This window comes from Erpetoichthys calabaricus, chromosome 9, assembly GCF_900747795.2.
Source record: "Erpetoichthys calabaricus chromosome 9, fErpCal1.3, whole genome shotgun sequence".
NCBI lineage: Eukaryota > Metazoa > Chordata > Cladistia > Polypteriformes > Polypteridae > Erpetoichthys > Erpetoichthys calabaricus.
In genome coordinates this window covers 179,659,505-179,674,518 of record NC_041402.2, presented here as the reverse complement: position 1 = coordinate 179,674,518, position 15,014 = coordinate 179,659,505, and the positions used below count along the sequence as shown (strand labels likewise).

At 45.6% G+C, this 15,014-nt stretch overlaps 1 protein-coding gene across 1 annotated transcript; it reads right to left on the bottom strand.

Annotated features, from left to right (window-relative positions):
- Positions 1-232: 232 nt before the first annotated feature.
- Positions 233-13,764, bottom strand: st14a (ST14 transmembrane serine protease matriptase a). Its single transcript, XM_028808468.2, has 19 exons — positions 13,403-13,764; positions 10,661-10,808; positions 10,444-10,574; positions 10,276-10,346; positions 9,993-10,147; positions 9,863-9,895; positions 9,318-9,552; positions 9,088-9,230; positions 8,902-8,999; positions 8,701-8,810; positions 8,477-8,607; positions 8,231-8,335; positions 2,952-3,059; positions 2,752-2,865; positions 2,542-2,667; positions 2,278-2,461; positions 1,394-1,665; positions 1,136-1,272; positions 233-1,047 (listed from the first exon to the last, which is right to left on the bottom strand). Exons 1-19 carry the CDS (start codon positions 13,454-13,456, stop codon positions 886-888), a joined length of 2,517 nt encoding a protein of 838 aa, XP_028664301.1. The 5' UTR covers positions 13,457-13,764; the 3' UTR covers positions 233-885.
- Between the last annotated feature and the right edge of the window lie 1,250 nt (positions 13,765-15,014).

Here is a 15,014-nt window from a genome sequence, read left to right as displayed (position 1 = left end):
TGTCACAAATGTGCGTAGAAGCCAGCAGTCTGCATGCCGAGGGGCTCGAGTTTATACACCTGTGGCCATGGAAGCGACTGGAACAGCTGAATTCAATGATTTGGAGGGGGGGGTCCTAGTACTTATGGCAATATAGTGTACGTTAACCAACCACTTTATCTGCTAGCACTATTTCTCAAATTTAAGTCAAATGATTTTATACACAAAGTTTTTATTTTTTTGTAGAAAGGAAAGAAGGCAAAATACACACAAAAATATAAAACAAGAAACCGAAAGATAAAAGCCGAGCACAGGTCTGTAGACGCTTCCTAAGTCCAGTACCAGGAGAGAGTGACCCCGATGCCCCAAACCACCACTGGTACAGCATTATTACATATATAAAAAAAAAAAATCACATTGGGGAGAAGCAAAAAGAGAAGAGTGGACGAACAAAAGCTGCCAGCTTGCTGGAGTGGATGCCCCCATTGTAGACATGAACGCCCCCCCACCCCCCAAACCCCCCCACACACTTAGCCACCTCCCCCGTCCTCCAGTATCACACGTTAGAATAAGGCACTTGTTGGGAATGCCAACCCTGCCCTGGCGCATTTCGCAGGGCAGAGAAAAGCAACACTTGAAAATCCCCCACCCCGCCCCTACAATAAGCCCACCCATCTTAAAACACCGCACCAATAAAAAAACAAACATTGAACCAGGCTCATGGTCGGTGAAGTGAAGACCACCCTCCCACCCCCACCCTCAAATTAAAACTTTACATTTATATAGATTTTATGTACAGATATACTTCATTTGGGCTGCCAGTTCACCCAACCTGGCACGGAGGCTGGCACCACAGGCTTTCACAGTCTCTAGGAAACAAAGCACCAGCCTCTGTGCCAACACCGGTCACACGCCAGTCTTTTCTTTGATCCAGGCCCGGAACTGAGTGACACGGGTGTAAATGCCAGGTTTGTTCCTGCGGGCGCAGCCATCGCCCCAGCTGACCACTCCTGCTAGAAACAGACGCCCGTTGGTTTCGACGCTGGACATGGGGCCACCAGAGTCACCCTGCAAACAAGCACAAGAATTTGTAAAAAGATGCCGTAAATCCCTCAACCAGGCTGACTCGGTCACAAGAAAGGTCACCAAGGCTCACCTGACAAGCATCCACTCCCCCGGTCAGAAAGCCGGCACATATCATCCTGGAGGTCACCTGTCCTGGCAGTAAGCTTTTACAGACCGTCTCGTTGATGATTCGGACCTCAGCCTTCTGCAACACGGTGGCCCCAAAACCTGAGGGGAGGAACCAAAGGCGACTGTGAGAAGAACTAGCTGGATGTCCCGGTACTGTCCACACCCAACATGACCGCCATCAGGTCAACGCGCTTAGTCACAGTTAGGATTGGTGACTTACCTCCCTCTTTGGTGGCACCCCAGCCAGTGATCCAGACAGATTTGCCCGCAGGTAACACATAGGTGGCATCAGGCAGGCAGATGGGCCGAATGAGAGGACTGTAGGCCACTGGTTTGTCCAGCTCCATCAAGGCGATGTCGTTGTCAAAGGTGTAGTCATTGTAATAGGGGTGTGCGATGATCTGCTTGAGGTTCCTCTGAACTGTCTCAGTTTCAGGTTTTCCCTGCCTGTGTAAGCCAAGGTAGGCTTCCCAGGTCTTGGGGCTGGCATAGCTGAGGAATCAAGAAAAAATAAAAATGAAATAATTGGCTCACTGCAGACATTAGAACATTCTAGACGAGAACAGGCCATTCAGCCCAACAAAGCTCGCCAGTCCTGTCCACTTACTTCTTCCAAAAGAAACATCAACTTTTGAAAGTCCCTAAAGTCTTACTGTCCACCACACTACCTGGTCGCTTATTCCAAGGATCTATTGTTCTCTGTGTAAAGAAAAACTTTCTAATGTTTGCGTGGAATTTACCCTTCATAAGTTTCCAACTGTGTCTTCTTGATGAACTTAATTTAAAGTCACCATCTTGATCCACTGGACTAATTCACTTCATAATGCTAAACACTTCATTCAGGTCTACTCTTCATCCCCTTTAAAGGCTCAGATCTTTTCATTTTTCCTCATAACTCATCCCCTGTAGCCCCTCAATCAGCCCAGTCGCTCTTCTCTGGACCTTCTCTAGTGCTGTTATGTCCTTTTTGTAGACTGGAGACCAAAATTACCCCCAATACTCCAGATGAGGCCTCACCAGTGTGTTACAAAGGTCGAGTAGAACCTCCTGTGACTTGTACTCAGACCACCAACAGGGAGCCTTCAGGGCTCTGCGTCAACTTACTTGATTCTGCCGTCGTCCTGCACACAGTGTGCGGCCGTCACCAACCAGTGATCAGAGATGAGCGAGGCACCACATGTGTGTCCAGAGCCCTTCACGTGCAAGCTGACCTGCCAGGGAAACTCGCCGACGTCTGCATCCAGACCCCCGACGATGCGCGAGTGCTTACTGGGCCGCGTCCCACAATCTGAAAAGGGAAATAAAAGCCATCAGGATGAGCTCTCGCCAGTGGCACGGCATGACACCTTGGCTTGGCAGAACACTCACCACAGTTGCTCTCGTCTGAGCCATCGGAACAGTCACTCACGCCATCGCACTCAGGATTCTTCTTGCTAACACATTTTCCATTCTTGCACTTGTATGTGGCATCTGAACAGGTGACGTCCGCATTAGCTGAAGAGGAAGAATACAGGTCAAGGGGGGCACACGCTGTGGGAAGCACCCAAATCATGCCATCCCACTGCCACTTCCACTTACCCTTTGGGCAGTTCATCTCATCTGTGCCATCTCCACAGTCGTCGGTGCCATCACACTTCCTCTTCTCGGACACACAATTCCCATTGAGACATTTGATCTGTCCCTGTGGGCAAGCTGGAAGAAGGCAACACAAGAGTGAGCTAAGCATACTGGGAGCACCGAGAACACACACACACTGGCAAAGTTGGCGTGTGACTCACCGCACGAGGTCTCATCACTGTTGTCCCCACAGTCATTGACTCCGTCGCACAGCCAGAACTTGGGTTTGCACAGGGAGTTCTTACAGGTGAACTGGTCTGCCTTGCAGGCTGAGGGTGAGAGAGAGAGATGAAGGTTAAGGATACTCCTCATGGCTAGTTATGGACCCCCACATTCCTCCTGCAGGACTACAGCTCTAGTGCACCACTACACAAGTTGACTGAATATACACATGCTCTCTTATGATAATAATTATTTATTGTCACATACATAGTTATATAGGACAACACGCAGTGAAATGCATCTTTTTCGCATACCCCTTGAGGTCAGAGCGCAGGGTCAGCCATTGTACAGCGCCCCTGGAGCAATGGAAGTTTAAGGGCCCAGCAGAGTAGCATGTCTTTTGGCAGTGACGGGGGTTCAAACTGGCAACCTTCGGGATGCCAGCGCAGATCCTTAGCCTCAGATGCACCACTCTGCCCGTATTATACACCAAACTATGAAAGCCTGCTTGACCACAAGATCTTATAAGGCACTCCTGCCCACTACAGAAACACTCATTACAGTGATCCCTCGCTATATCGCGCTTCGTCTTTCGCGGCTTCACTCCATCGCGGATTTTAAATGTAAGCATATGTGAATATATAATCGCGGATTTTTCACTGCTTCGCGGATGTCTGTGGTCTATAGTACGTGTGCTTCCTCAGTTGATTTGCCCATTGGAATTCAAACAAGGGACGCTATTGGCGGATGGCTGAGAAGCTACCCAATCAGAGCACGTGGTTAAGTTCCTGTGTGTTGCTGATTGGCTCAGCGACGGACTGCTGCGTTAACCAGGAAGTCTAATCTCACTCATTCAGCATTAACGTGCCCAAGCGCCAACAGAAGATGCAAATGATTGCAGAAAAGGTAAAAGTTTTGGATATGTTGAAGGAAGGAAACAGCTACACCGCTGCAGGACACCATTACAGCATAAATGAGTCCACGATTCTTTTTATTTAAAAAGGAGGAAAAGCATATAAGATCTACGACCACAGTGTCCTTTAAGCAGGGCGCAAAACGAGTTGCAAGTGGACGTGATAAGGCAGTAGTCTGGATGGAATCTGCTTTAGGGATTTGGATTGAAGAGTGATGGAAGAAGAACAACGGCGGTGCTACACAGTCGCCTGAAGAGGCTCCTTTAGAAGAGCTGTAACGCTATCCTTTGTTGTGCAGTAAAATTAAACTCATCGTTATCGGACAAGTCGTCGTGTCATTGTTGGTGAGTAACCATAATTAATTACCTACCTACAGTACTTATTACATGTATATAGTTTAGTGTCACTGTACACACATTTTACTGTATACAATTTTTCTTGCATTGTACGTATTTATTGCTGGTGGCCTGTCTGTCGTAATGGCTGTAACATATGTGATATCGGAGACGCTCGATATCTTTAAAATAATATTTAGGTTTTACTGTATGTAAACTGTGTTTACATACATAATTTCAACGAATCTTACCTAATATCTAAGAGAATACAAAGGGTTTATGCTGTATAATTGTGCGTGAAATGTTTATAATAGTGTGGGAGAGTTTATAAGGGCTTAAAATATATAAAAATAACCATATGAACATATGGTTTCTACTTCGCGGATTTTCTTATTTCGCGGGTGGCTCTGGAACGCAACCCCCGCGATGGAGGAGGGATTACTGTATACTGTATATCCTTACGGTATATGGCCACTCCTCAGTCTCTCTCTAGCACAAGTTGGCTGACATACTTGCTTGTTATACTCGTGCACATGTATACTACACCACTCTACAGCCAGCAGAGGCCCCACGTTTGTCCAATGCCCTTCATGTCTATAAACATAAACCCCCCAAACCTCAAAGAGCATGCACTAGCCCTAGCGCCCTCGTCTTCACTCCATTACATGCTGAAAAACTTCAACTTATCACAGCATAGACGCACTTATGACACACAACCCCAAAAGTGCACAAATTGTACGACACTCTGTAAAATCGTACATGTGATCGGTGAACACACACTCGCTATGTGCTGATCAGCCACGACATTAAAACCATTGACAGGTGAAGTAAAGAACACTGATGGCACCTGTCGGGGGGGTGATGTGATATGTTGGGCAGCCAGTAAACATTCAGTTCTTGAAGGAGATACGTGTTGGAAGCAGGAGAAAGGGGCAAGTGCAAGGATCCAAGTGAATGTGACAAGGGACAAATTGTGACGGCTAGACGATTGGGACAGAGCCTCTCCAGAATGGCTGATCTCGTGGGGTGTTCCCAGTACCCAGTGCTTAGTAGCAATGGATTAAGGAAAAACAAATCTGTGAACTGGCGACAGGGTCATGGCCACCCAAAGCTCATGGAGTCACATGGGGAGCTAAAGCTAGCCCGTCTGGTCTGATCCTCCAGAAGAGCTACAGTAGCACAAATTGCTGAAAAACCTAATGCTGTTCATGAGAGAAAGGGATCAGAACACACAGTGCATCGCAGCTTATTGCATTGCCAGAAACCGCTTAGAGTGCCCATACTGACCCCTGTCCATCGCCAAAATCACCTACAAAGATCATACGAGGGTCACTACTGGACCATGGAGCACTGGAAGAAGGTTGCCTGCTCTGATTAATTTCTTTTAGATCAACCGGATGGCTGGATGTCTGTGCATCACTTACTTAGGGAAGAGAGCGCAGCAGGTTAAACTATGGGGGACGACAAGCCGACGAAGGCAGTGTGATGCTCTGGGCGATGTTCTGCCGAGTAACGTTGGGGATGTTACTTTGATATGTACCGCCTACCTAAAGATTGTTGCAGACTATGTGTACAGTACACCCTTTCATGGCATCAGACTCTTTTAGCAGAATAATGCGCCCTGGCAAACTGCAATAACTGCTGTGGAACGGTTTGAGGAACATGACAAAGACTTCAAGGTGTTGACTCAGCCCTCAGATTTCCCAGATCTCAATCCAATAGAGCATCTAAGGAACGTGCCGGAAAAACAAGCCTGATCCATGGAGGCCCCGCCTCACAACTTACAGGGCTTAACAGATCTGCTGCTGACATCTTGGTGCCAGATACAGAAGGACAGCTTCAGGGTGGGGGTCTTGTGGAGTCCATGTGCAGAGTACAGTGACATTCTTGCTTTATTATTTACTTATCCTGGCTGTCATTCTTTACCCTTACGTCCTTTACTTATCCTTTACCCAAGGTGACTTACATTTGAGAAACAATCAGTTACATTTCTTTTGTTTTTCCATTCGGCGCACATGCAGGTGAAGTGATTTGCTCAGGGTCGCACACCATCAGTAGCAGGACTTCAACCCACAACCTCAGAGTTTGAAGTCCAAAGGCTTAAACCACTATGCCATCTTACCGGCATAAGCTAATCAACACACAAGAGGTCAGTCACTACCTTCCGGTACCATGACAAACAAGAATGTAGTGGGTGCGTAAGCAGGTGTCTCATAACATTTGGATGTATGTACAATTTGAGGATATAAGGACTGCGTATATGAAAGAGTATAGTTTAGAATGCTGGCGCCCAGGTTTGTTTCCTGCCTTGTGCCCTGTGTTGACTGGGATTGGCTCCAGCAGACCCCCGTGACCCTGTAGTTAGGATATAGTGGGTTAGATAATGGATGGATGCATAGTTTAGAATGTGCATACACTGAGCATGTGTGCAAGCTTTTCATGGGGTTAAAATGTAAAGAGCATCCTACCTTATGAGTAATACTTTAGTATGAAGGTTGTGCGTGCAAAGATTACAAACTTGTTCTGGTATAAAAACTGACACACTGTTTACACTTCATTAGATGCCTCTTCTACGCAGTGGTGTGCTGAGGAAGGAGCATAAAAAAGAGGGACGCCTCACGCCTGAACAAACTGGTGAGGAGGGCAGGCTCTATTGTAGGCATGGAGCAGGACAGTTTGACATCTGTGGCAGAGTGACGGGCGCTGAGCAGACTCCTGTCAATTATGGAGAATCCACTGCATCCACTGAACAGTATCATCTCCAGACAGAGGAGCAGCTTCAGCGACAGACTGCTGTCACTGTCCTGCTCCACTGACAGACTGAGGAGATCGTTCCTCCTCCAAATTATGCGACTTTTCAGTTCCACCTGGGGGGTAAACGTTAACATTATACAAAGTTATTGTCTGTTTTTACCTGCATTTTTATTACTCTTTAATTTAATATTATTTTTTGTATTGGTATGCTGCTGCTGGAGTATGTAAATTTCCCCTTGGGATTAATAAAGTATCTATCTATCTATAAATAGAGAAATAATTGTGTATCGATATTATCAATTGGTTATGATGGTTGGGAGACAAAGTCAGAGAGGTGAGATTGCGTTGGTTTGGACATGTGCAGATGCTGAGTATATTGGGACAAGGATGATGAGGATGGAGCTGCCAGGTAAGGGGAAAGGAGGAAGGCCTAAGAGAAGGTTTATGGATGTGGTGAGAGAGGACATGCAGGTGATGGGTGTAACAGAACAAGATGTAGAGGACAGGAAGAGATGGAAAAAGATGATCTGCTGTGGCAACCCCTAATGGGAGCAGCAGAAAGAAGAAAAAAAAACAAAGATATTATATTTGAGAAATATTGCACAACTAGAAGTGGTTCTGATGACCTTTTCCTCTCTCTCAGTATAAGAGAATGTTTAGGGGGGGCACACTTTTTTGACTCAACAATCGGCCAATTAAACAGGCAACTCCCAGCTGGAGACCCAATTCATCTAATGCATCTTGTCCTTCCTGTACAGTATACATTTAACACAATCTCCACAGAGCCCAAAACGCAGAGGAAATTCCATCACACATTCTCTACACTTTTACTCAAACCATGATGTGTGTACGCTTGCTCAAAGTACACACATCCACTAATTAGACTAATGTTTTGCACATGCATCTCATACTGCAGAGTGTGCACTTTTTCTAGTATACAAATTCTGACACTCTATAGTTGCTCAACCCCGATATCTGCACATGTGCACACGCCCATTCATTAAATTACACTTTCTTACATAAACTACTCATACTGGCTCTAGCACACACTTTCTCACTCCAGAGGTTTGTACACACTCTCACTCACTAAACTGTACTCTCTCTCACACACACACACACACATACTCTTCATACTTCTTAAAACTGCACACTTTCACACTCACACTTGTGCCCCTGCAGGTCTGCACTCTCTTGTTACACTCGACCCACACCCCTGAGCGCACAGACTCGTCATTACATGTTGGTCACATTCTTTGTACAGACGCCGCTACTCACAGCACTGTTTCTCGTCGCTGTTGTCCCCACAGTCGTTCCAGCCATCACACTGTAGTTCTTGCTTGATGCAGCGGTCATTCTTGCAGAGGAACTTGTCCGGACAGGCTGTATAAAAGCCATGTAAAGGCCGTCACTGATTTATGTTACCACAGGGTGAAATGTGTGGCAGACCAGTGAACCCAAGTCTAACCCAAGTGGTATGCCACGTTCACCATACACCCGCCCCTATCAGACTGGATGACTCACGGTTGGTGGGCTCGTAGGAGAGGTACTCAGCAGTAAAACCGCGATCCACATATGAAGAATCTGAGTGGAACTTAACGATTATCCACGAAGACTTGCTGGAAACCACCGTCACAGGCTGCTCACCACATAACCTGATGAAGAAAAGAGCAGCCGTTGCCACAAACCACAGTAAGCAGTGACGGAACTCACCAGGCAGCCAACCATTTCACTTTTTGACTTCCTACCTTTGTCCATTGATCTCCACATAGTCCTTGGAGCAGCTCCCTACAATCACTCCTGGCTCACTCAGCAGAAACTTGTTGAAGCGCACTTTGACGTTTAAGCCGTTAGGCACCTGGGGACAGAGGGCAGGGCAGGGATGGGATGACAGTCAGTTTGTTGGAATGACTCTAAGTGTCACCAGACTAGCCTGGAAGTGGACTCACTGTTATGTTCCACGTGCAATCCATCCGAGGCGGGTAGTATGACGGGTAGTTAGGGGAGGTGAAGTTGCCACCGGCCCCAGTCAACTGTCCTCCACATGCTGTAACAGGAACAGAGGGTGACAAATCACAGCTAATGGCAACAAGGTGCAAAACCAATCTCGGAAACTGCTCTTCTCAATGCCATACCTGTTGACGCTTTAGACACCTGCCAAAAATCAGCTCGGAATCCTGCAAAGTTATTTGCACCGTCTGTAAGAAGCAGCACCAGCATGACATTGCTAGAAGACTCCAACTGAAGGGTCTGCCAAGGCTGGTAGATGCCACACTTCCTATGGTGCAACAACATGGCAGCATTAGGAGAGATGCTAACCTCCACCCACACAGCTTGGACACTCCCACCTAGATTGATTACTCACTCTGTGATGAGTCGGGATCCCTCCATAGTCAGAGAGTCATACACCGTCAACGAATCAGCGCTACAATTGTTCTCCAAGTTGAAAGTCACGAATCTGAGCTTGATGATGTAGTTGGGGTCTGCCCGCAGCATCCAGCGGCACAGAGAGAGTGAAGGGTAGGGAGTGTTGGGGAAGCCAGGAGAGGTGAAGGTGACAACACCCTGCTTTACCGTGTGTAATCTCTGCAAGCAGCTGCCTGTAGTATGGGTAGAAGAGATCGGCAGGGTCACAAGAAGAAGGTGATAAGAAGCAAGCAGATCCTCCAGCCATCTATATAAATCATGAATACATTTCAAAAAAAACTACTGGGATATTCAATTATTCCACAGCCCTGTATCAAGTACAAGGCAGGAACCAACTTAGTCCATCATACACGCATAAGGAGCTAATGAAGAGTCAAATAAAAGGAACCAGGATTTGAACTCGGGTCCCTGGGGCTATGAGGCAGCAGCGTTACCCAACGTACCACCGCAGCCTGGAAAGGACAAACATAAAAGGATACTTACTGCGGGTCACCAGTAACCTCCGGGGTTCAACAGCTGCACAAAGAGAAAAGGAGGCATTGAGTGTCTGGAACACAGGGTACCCCAATGCCAGCCCAAAAAGCCACAAGCTGCAAGACAAAAGATCACTCACGGGAAGCATCGATGTTGTCCACCTGTAGTTGATTCATCTTTCGCATACCCCTCGATACCTTAGTGGAGATGGAGGCCATGTCATCATCCAGCTGCTTCTCCTGATCAGGTAGCACCCGGAACTCAGACAGGTAGTAGGCGATGACGCTGCCTTCACTGAAAAGACAAGACAGCTCGTTTGCTACTGTTCTTCCTTGACCTAGTGGCCACAGACCCCCTAACTTCTTGACAGGTCACCATCATCAGAACAGGCTTTCCCAATGCAGGACGTGAATAGGGCATACCTGAAGGCAGTCACCTCTGACTTGACATAATGCTTGGACAGCACAGGAGAACTGGCATACATAGAGTTGAGCTGCAGGATAACAAAAAGAGCATTAGGTCACCACTGAAAGTGTCCAAAAACCAAACACTCCAGTACAGGTCACACCACATGGTGTTATTTTACTAACTTGCTCCACCACTTTGGCAGCCAGCTTGGTGGACTCTGGAGAGTCTTGATTCTCGTAGGCATCGATAAACTGCTCGCTGCTTATGTGCAGCATCCCAGTGTAGATCTTCTGAAGCCTGGGGTCTTTGCGGACTGAGAGAGAGGGCACAGGGTAGAAGAGAAGTTACTTTAAGGTTTGATTCAGACCGGACATTTTAAAGAATAGACCATATACTCACACTGGAAATGCCACACCAGCAAACCAATCATAAGCGAGAGGAGCAGCGCCAGGACCACCACGCCCACCATCAGCATCACCTTCTTGGGGCCAGTTTTCTCCAATTTACTGCTGTCTGACACAGGAAGGAACTGCACCCCCGTTTCATCCTGGGTGTGACAAAAACAAAAAAAAAAGCTCACAGTCGTATACAGACACACGACAAACTAAATTACAGCAGGCGCAATTAACTTGGTGGGCCTGCTGAGGAAAATTAGTCCACTCATCTATCCATCATTAATTCCACGTATCAACTTCAGATTCTGGAGGAGCCAGGTGTCTATCCTGGTAGCAGTGGGAATAATAAAAAAAAATAAAAATAATAAAAAACAAAAAAAACACAAAACACAAGACTAGACCAGGTACATGACCATCATATTGACACACCAACAGGGGGCAAATTTTGATTCTCCAGGTAATCTAAACTGTGGGTCTTGGCATTTAAATTTATTTGCTTATCAGATGCTTTTATCCAAAGAGACTCACAAAAGTGGTCAACATAATCAAGAAAACACATGGGGGGGGTGGATGACTATTATGGAGCAAGTGTTACAGGACAACGTTATAAAATTGACCATAACAAGTGAAGCGCTCAGAACAGAATACAGGCTAGTTTCAAGAACCTCCCAAAGCTATTTTCAATTAAGAGAAATTCACAGAACCGGAGAATCTTCAAATGCTTCTTAAACACACAGAGTGTCAGTAGTTTGAATGGTGAGCAGCTTGTTCCACCAGTTAGCAGCTACTCATGAAGAGTTTGGATTGAGATTTGAGTCCACGCAGAGATGGTATCTTCTAACGCCATTGACCAGCAGACTTGAGTGGTCGACAAGAAGCATAGAACTTCACAAGAGTCTCCATATTTTATATATATATATATATATATATATATATATATATATATATATATATATAGGGCGGAGTGGTGGCTCTGAGGCCAAGGATCTGCACTGGTATCCAGAAGGTTGCTGGTTCGAATCCCCATCACTGCCAAAAGAGATCCTACTCTGCTGGATCCTTGAGCAAGACCCTTAACCTGTAATTGCTCCAGAGGCGCTGTGCAATGGCTGACCCTGCGCTCTGACTCCAAGGGGTATGCGAAAACTAATAAAAATATTAAAAATACTAATAAAAAATTGTATAAGGCAAAATAAAGAACTATATATGGTTGAAATAGTTTACTGTCAAATAATGCAAAGTGTTTCACCCTAATTCTGGGCTCATCAGGCGTACACACTCACTTCATTACCACTCGGGAATCAACGTGTTACGTACTCTTTGCATTATTTGACAGTATACTATTTCAACCATTCTATGATCTGCTTCTCACAACTGAAAGAGGGCACCGTGGCGGATGTTAGCCGACTTGCTGACCAACCACAAGCGTTACCTGGTAGGTAACCACCCATACAATCAGATTGTGATTCAGACTACGAATGCTGTGAATATATATATATATATATATATATATATATATATATATATACACACACACTGCTGACCTGTGTACTACTCTGTAAGCAAATATCGAAGTTTTGAATGATGGTGCTACACAAAGCCAATGTAGTGATCTGAAAAGAGGAGCAACATGCCGCTTTACTTTGAATCATCTGCATCGGATTGCAGTAGAGTTGCAGCAGTCCATTCCATGAGAAGGCCAAAACCTGGACCACAAATTCTGCTGCATACGCCCATCAGATATGGTGTGATCTTGTAGATGTTGTATAGTGTGAATCTGCAAGCAAGGGTGTAGCACAGAACTCTCAAGCAGTCTCTGTGGGCCCCGTAAACTTGAAAACATATTTACATTCACTCCCCCCACCCCACCCATAACAACACCCAGGTCTGCTAGACCGAGAGACCCTAACAACGTAGTCCTTGACATACCAGTCCTAGTCCTCATTGATCACAAACCCAAACGTTGCATCCAGACTTGGCAGGTGTTAGCAATACTGAACTAAGCTTAACAGAGATGGCCTGCTGAATAGACAGAAACAAGCTGGGCTAACAAGGTTAGTCTTTGGGATTTGCAAGGATGAAAAATCCATAAAGACATTTGCTATCCTACACTGACTCAGTTTATTCTTATAAAGTGCTTTTCATTTAAAGAACGAATCAAAGCACATATACAGATTAAAAAAACAGTAACAGTAAGGTCCACATGCTTTCACTGACTAAATCAAACTGAAATCAGTCCTTACCAAGCATCACTTGCTTCATGAATGGGAAGCATTACCTCAGAAATTATAAACGTGTACAGCTCCAAATTGATGGTACCCAATAATGACGTATCATCTGTATCCAATCAGACCTTCATTCCGGTAAAATTGCAGTGATAGTCTTGGACTTGTGTTCCTCATGTTGTAGTCATGTCGTGGATTCGCATCACCGGTAAATTCTTCAAAATCAAAGTCTCTGTCCTTCAGAGGACTGGACTGGAGCAGAGAGACTTAACAATTTCAAAGCTCTTACTCAAATGTCGCGGTGAGCCCAAAACTTCCAATAATCTAAACGAGTGGACTCCAATTGATTAAAGGGGAGGATTCCTCACCTACTAACAAAGAAGGCCCTGGCTCGACTTCCTGACCAGTTTCAATTCAACTCACAATCAAGCGTAATCTGCTGACCCCCCAATTCTTCACCCTCGAACCGGCTGGCTGGATGGCAGCCATGCGCGCAAGCGCAAGCGCCCGCGCCTACTTACCTCCGCATTTGGATTGTACCTCAACCCAGAGTCGAGGTAGTCCTTTTTGTTCATAGCTCAAGAATAAAAGTCCAACACAGCCTGAACCCAAGAAGTCCAACACTCAGGCCGGTTTCGGCTCAGAGTCCCATTGCTGTGAACAAGTGCAACGAGAAGAAAACAAAGTGGTGCAATACTCTTCGGATTTGACGGTTCTGACTCGACGTGAAGAGACGTTGACGAAATACCCCAACTCAACTGTGCCTGAACTGCGCTGATTCGACTAACCGAAACCTTTCGTCGCCAAGTTTCTTTGTTTTTCCTTCCCCTCTTCGTACTCTTTCGTTCTAGGGCGTGGCGCGCGGCCGTACTTCCGTGCGCAGGTGAGCGTAGAGGGCGGGTTAACAGGTTAAACGTAAGTGGGAGGGGTCTGACGTGATTCCCCGTAAGTCCATATCGAAACTAAACCGGTTAGGCTTCAGGGGATTTTTTTTTTATTCATCTGGGAATAAAGCATTGTCTTAACAACACGGTATTTATTTCTAAAAGAAGACCTCCACATTATTTTTTTTACATGTTTAATGTTTAGAACGACGTGATGGAGCTGTGTGTTGCACTGGAAATCAGTGCCCTACTTCTGTAACATCTCTGTGGAGTTTAAATGTCTGTTTTAGTGTCAGATTTATCGAGACCCTGATGCTGGCAAGAGTGAGTGAGCGAGTGAGCCATTTGAGAGCTTCACGTCCCGGTGAAGTTTGTGCCTTACATCTTTTGCATCCTGGTAACTTTCTCTGAATAGATTAGCTGGCGTACCGCTTGACCGAATTGAATAAGCTCCTTAAAAATGGATAGGAAGAGTTGAAGACGTAGTTCATCTTGTTACTTTTAACACTCCTAGAATTACTGAAGGAATTCATTTTGTCTAATGGCGCTGAGATACAGTGGATTCAGAAAGGATGCAATTCCTTCACTTTCTGCACACTTTATTGTGTTGCAGCTTTTTTTTTAAATGGATACATTTGGCAGTTTTGCCCATCAATCTACATTCGATATCCCGTAATGACAAAGCGAAAACATGTTATGTTATTTCATAAAGGCTTACAAATGTTTTAAAAATCAAAAACTGAAATCTCTCAATCGTATCAGTGTTCAGACCCTTAATTCAACACTTTGTAGAACCCCCATTTGGCAACAATTCCAGAGTCAAGTCCTATTCTTTACAAACTTTGTACACCTGGATTTGGTGACCTATTGACCTATTCTTCCTGGCAGATCCTCTCAGGCTCGATTAGATTAAATGGAAAACGTCTGTGACCTACCATCTTCTGGTCATCCACAGACGTTCTATGGGTTTTAGTCCGGGCTTGGCTGGGCCACTCCAGAACACTCAGAGACACGTTCAAAGTCACTCCAGCATTGATTTGGCTGTATGATTCTGGTCATCGTTCTGCTGAAGGTGAACCAACATCCCAGCCTGAGGTCATGTGCTCACTGGAGCAGTTTTTTTTCTTTAAGGACCTCTCTGTATTTGGCTGCATTCATCATTCCCTTTATTCTGAACATTTGGTTGCATTCATCCTTCCCTTAATTCTGAACAGCCTCCTTGTTATTGCTGTTGTGAAGCACCCCCAAA

Coding starts and splice junctions, on each gene's coding strand:
- st14a (XM_028808468.2), bottom strand. CDS start 13,456: ATGAACAAAAAGGACTACCTCGACTCTGGGTTGAGGTACAATCCAAAT. Junction 10,809..13,402: donor GGTACAATCCAAATGCGGAG/GTAAGTAGGCGC, acceptor TGTCACACCCAG/GATGAAACGGGGGTGCAGTT. Junction 3,060..8,230: donor CAGCGACGAGAAACAGTGCT/GTGAGTAGCGGC, acceptor TCTCACCCTCAG/CCTGCAAGGCAGACCAGTTC.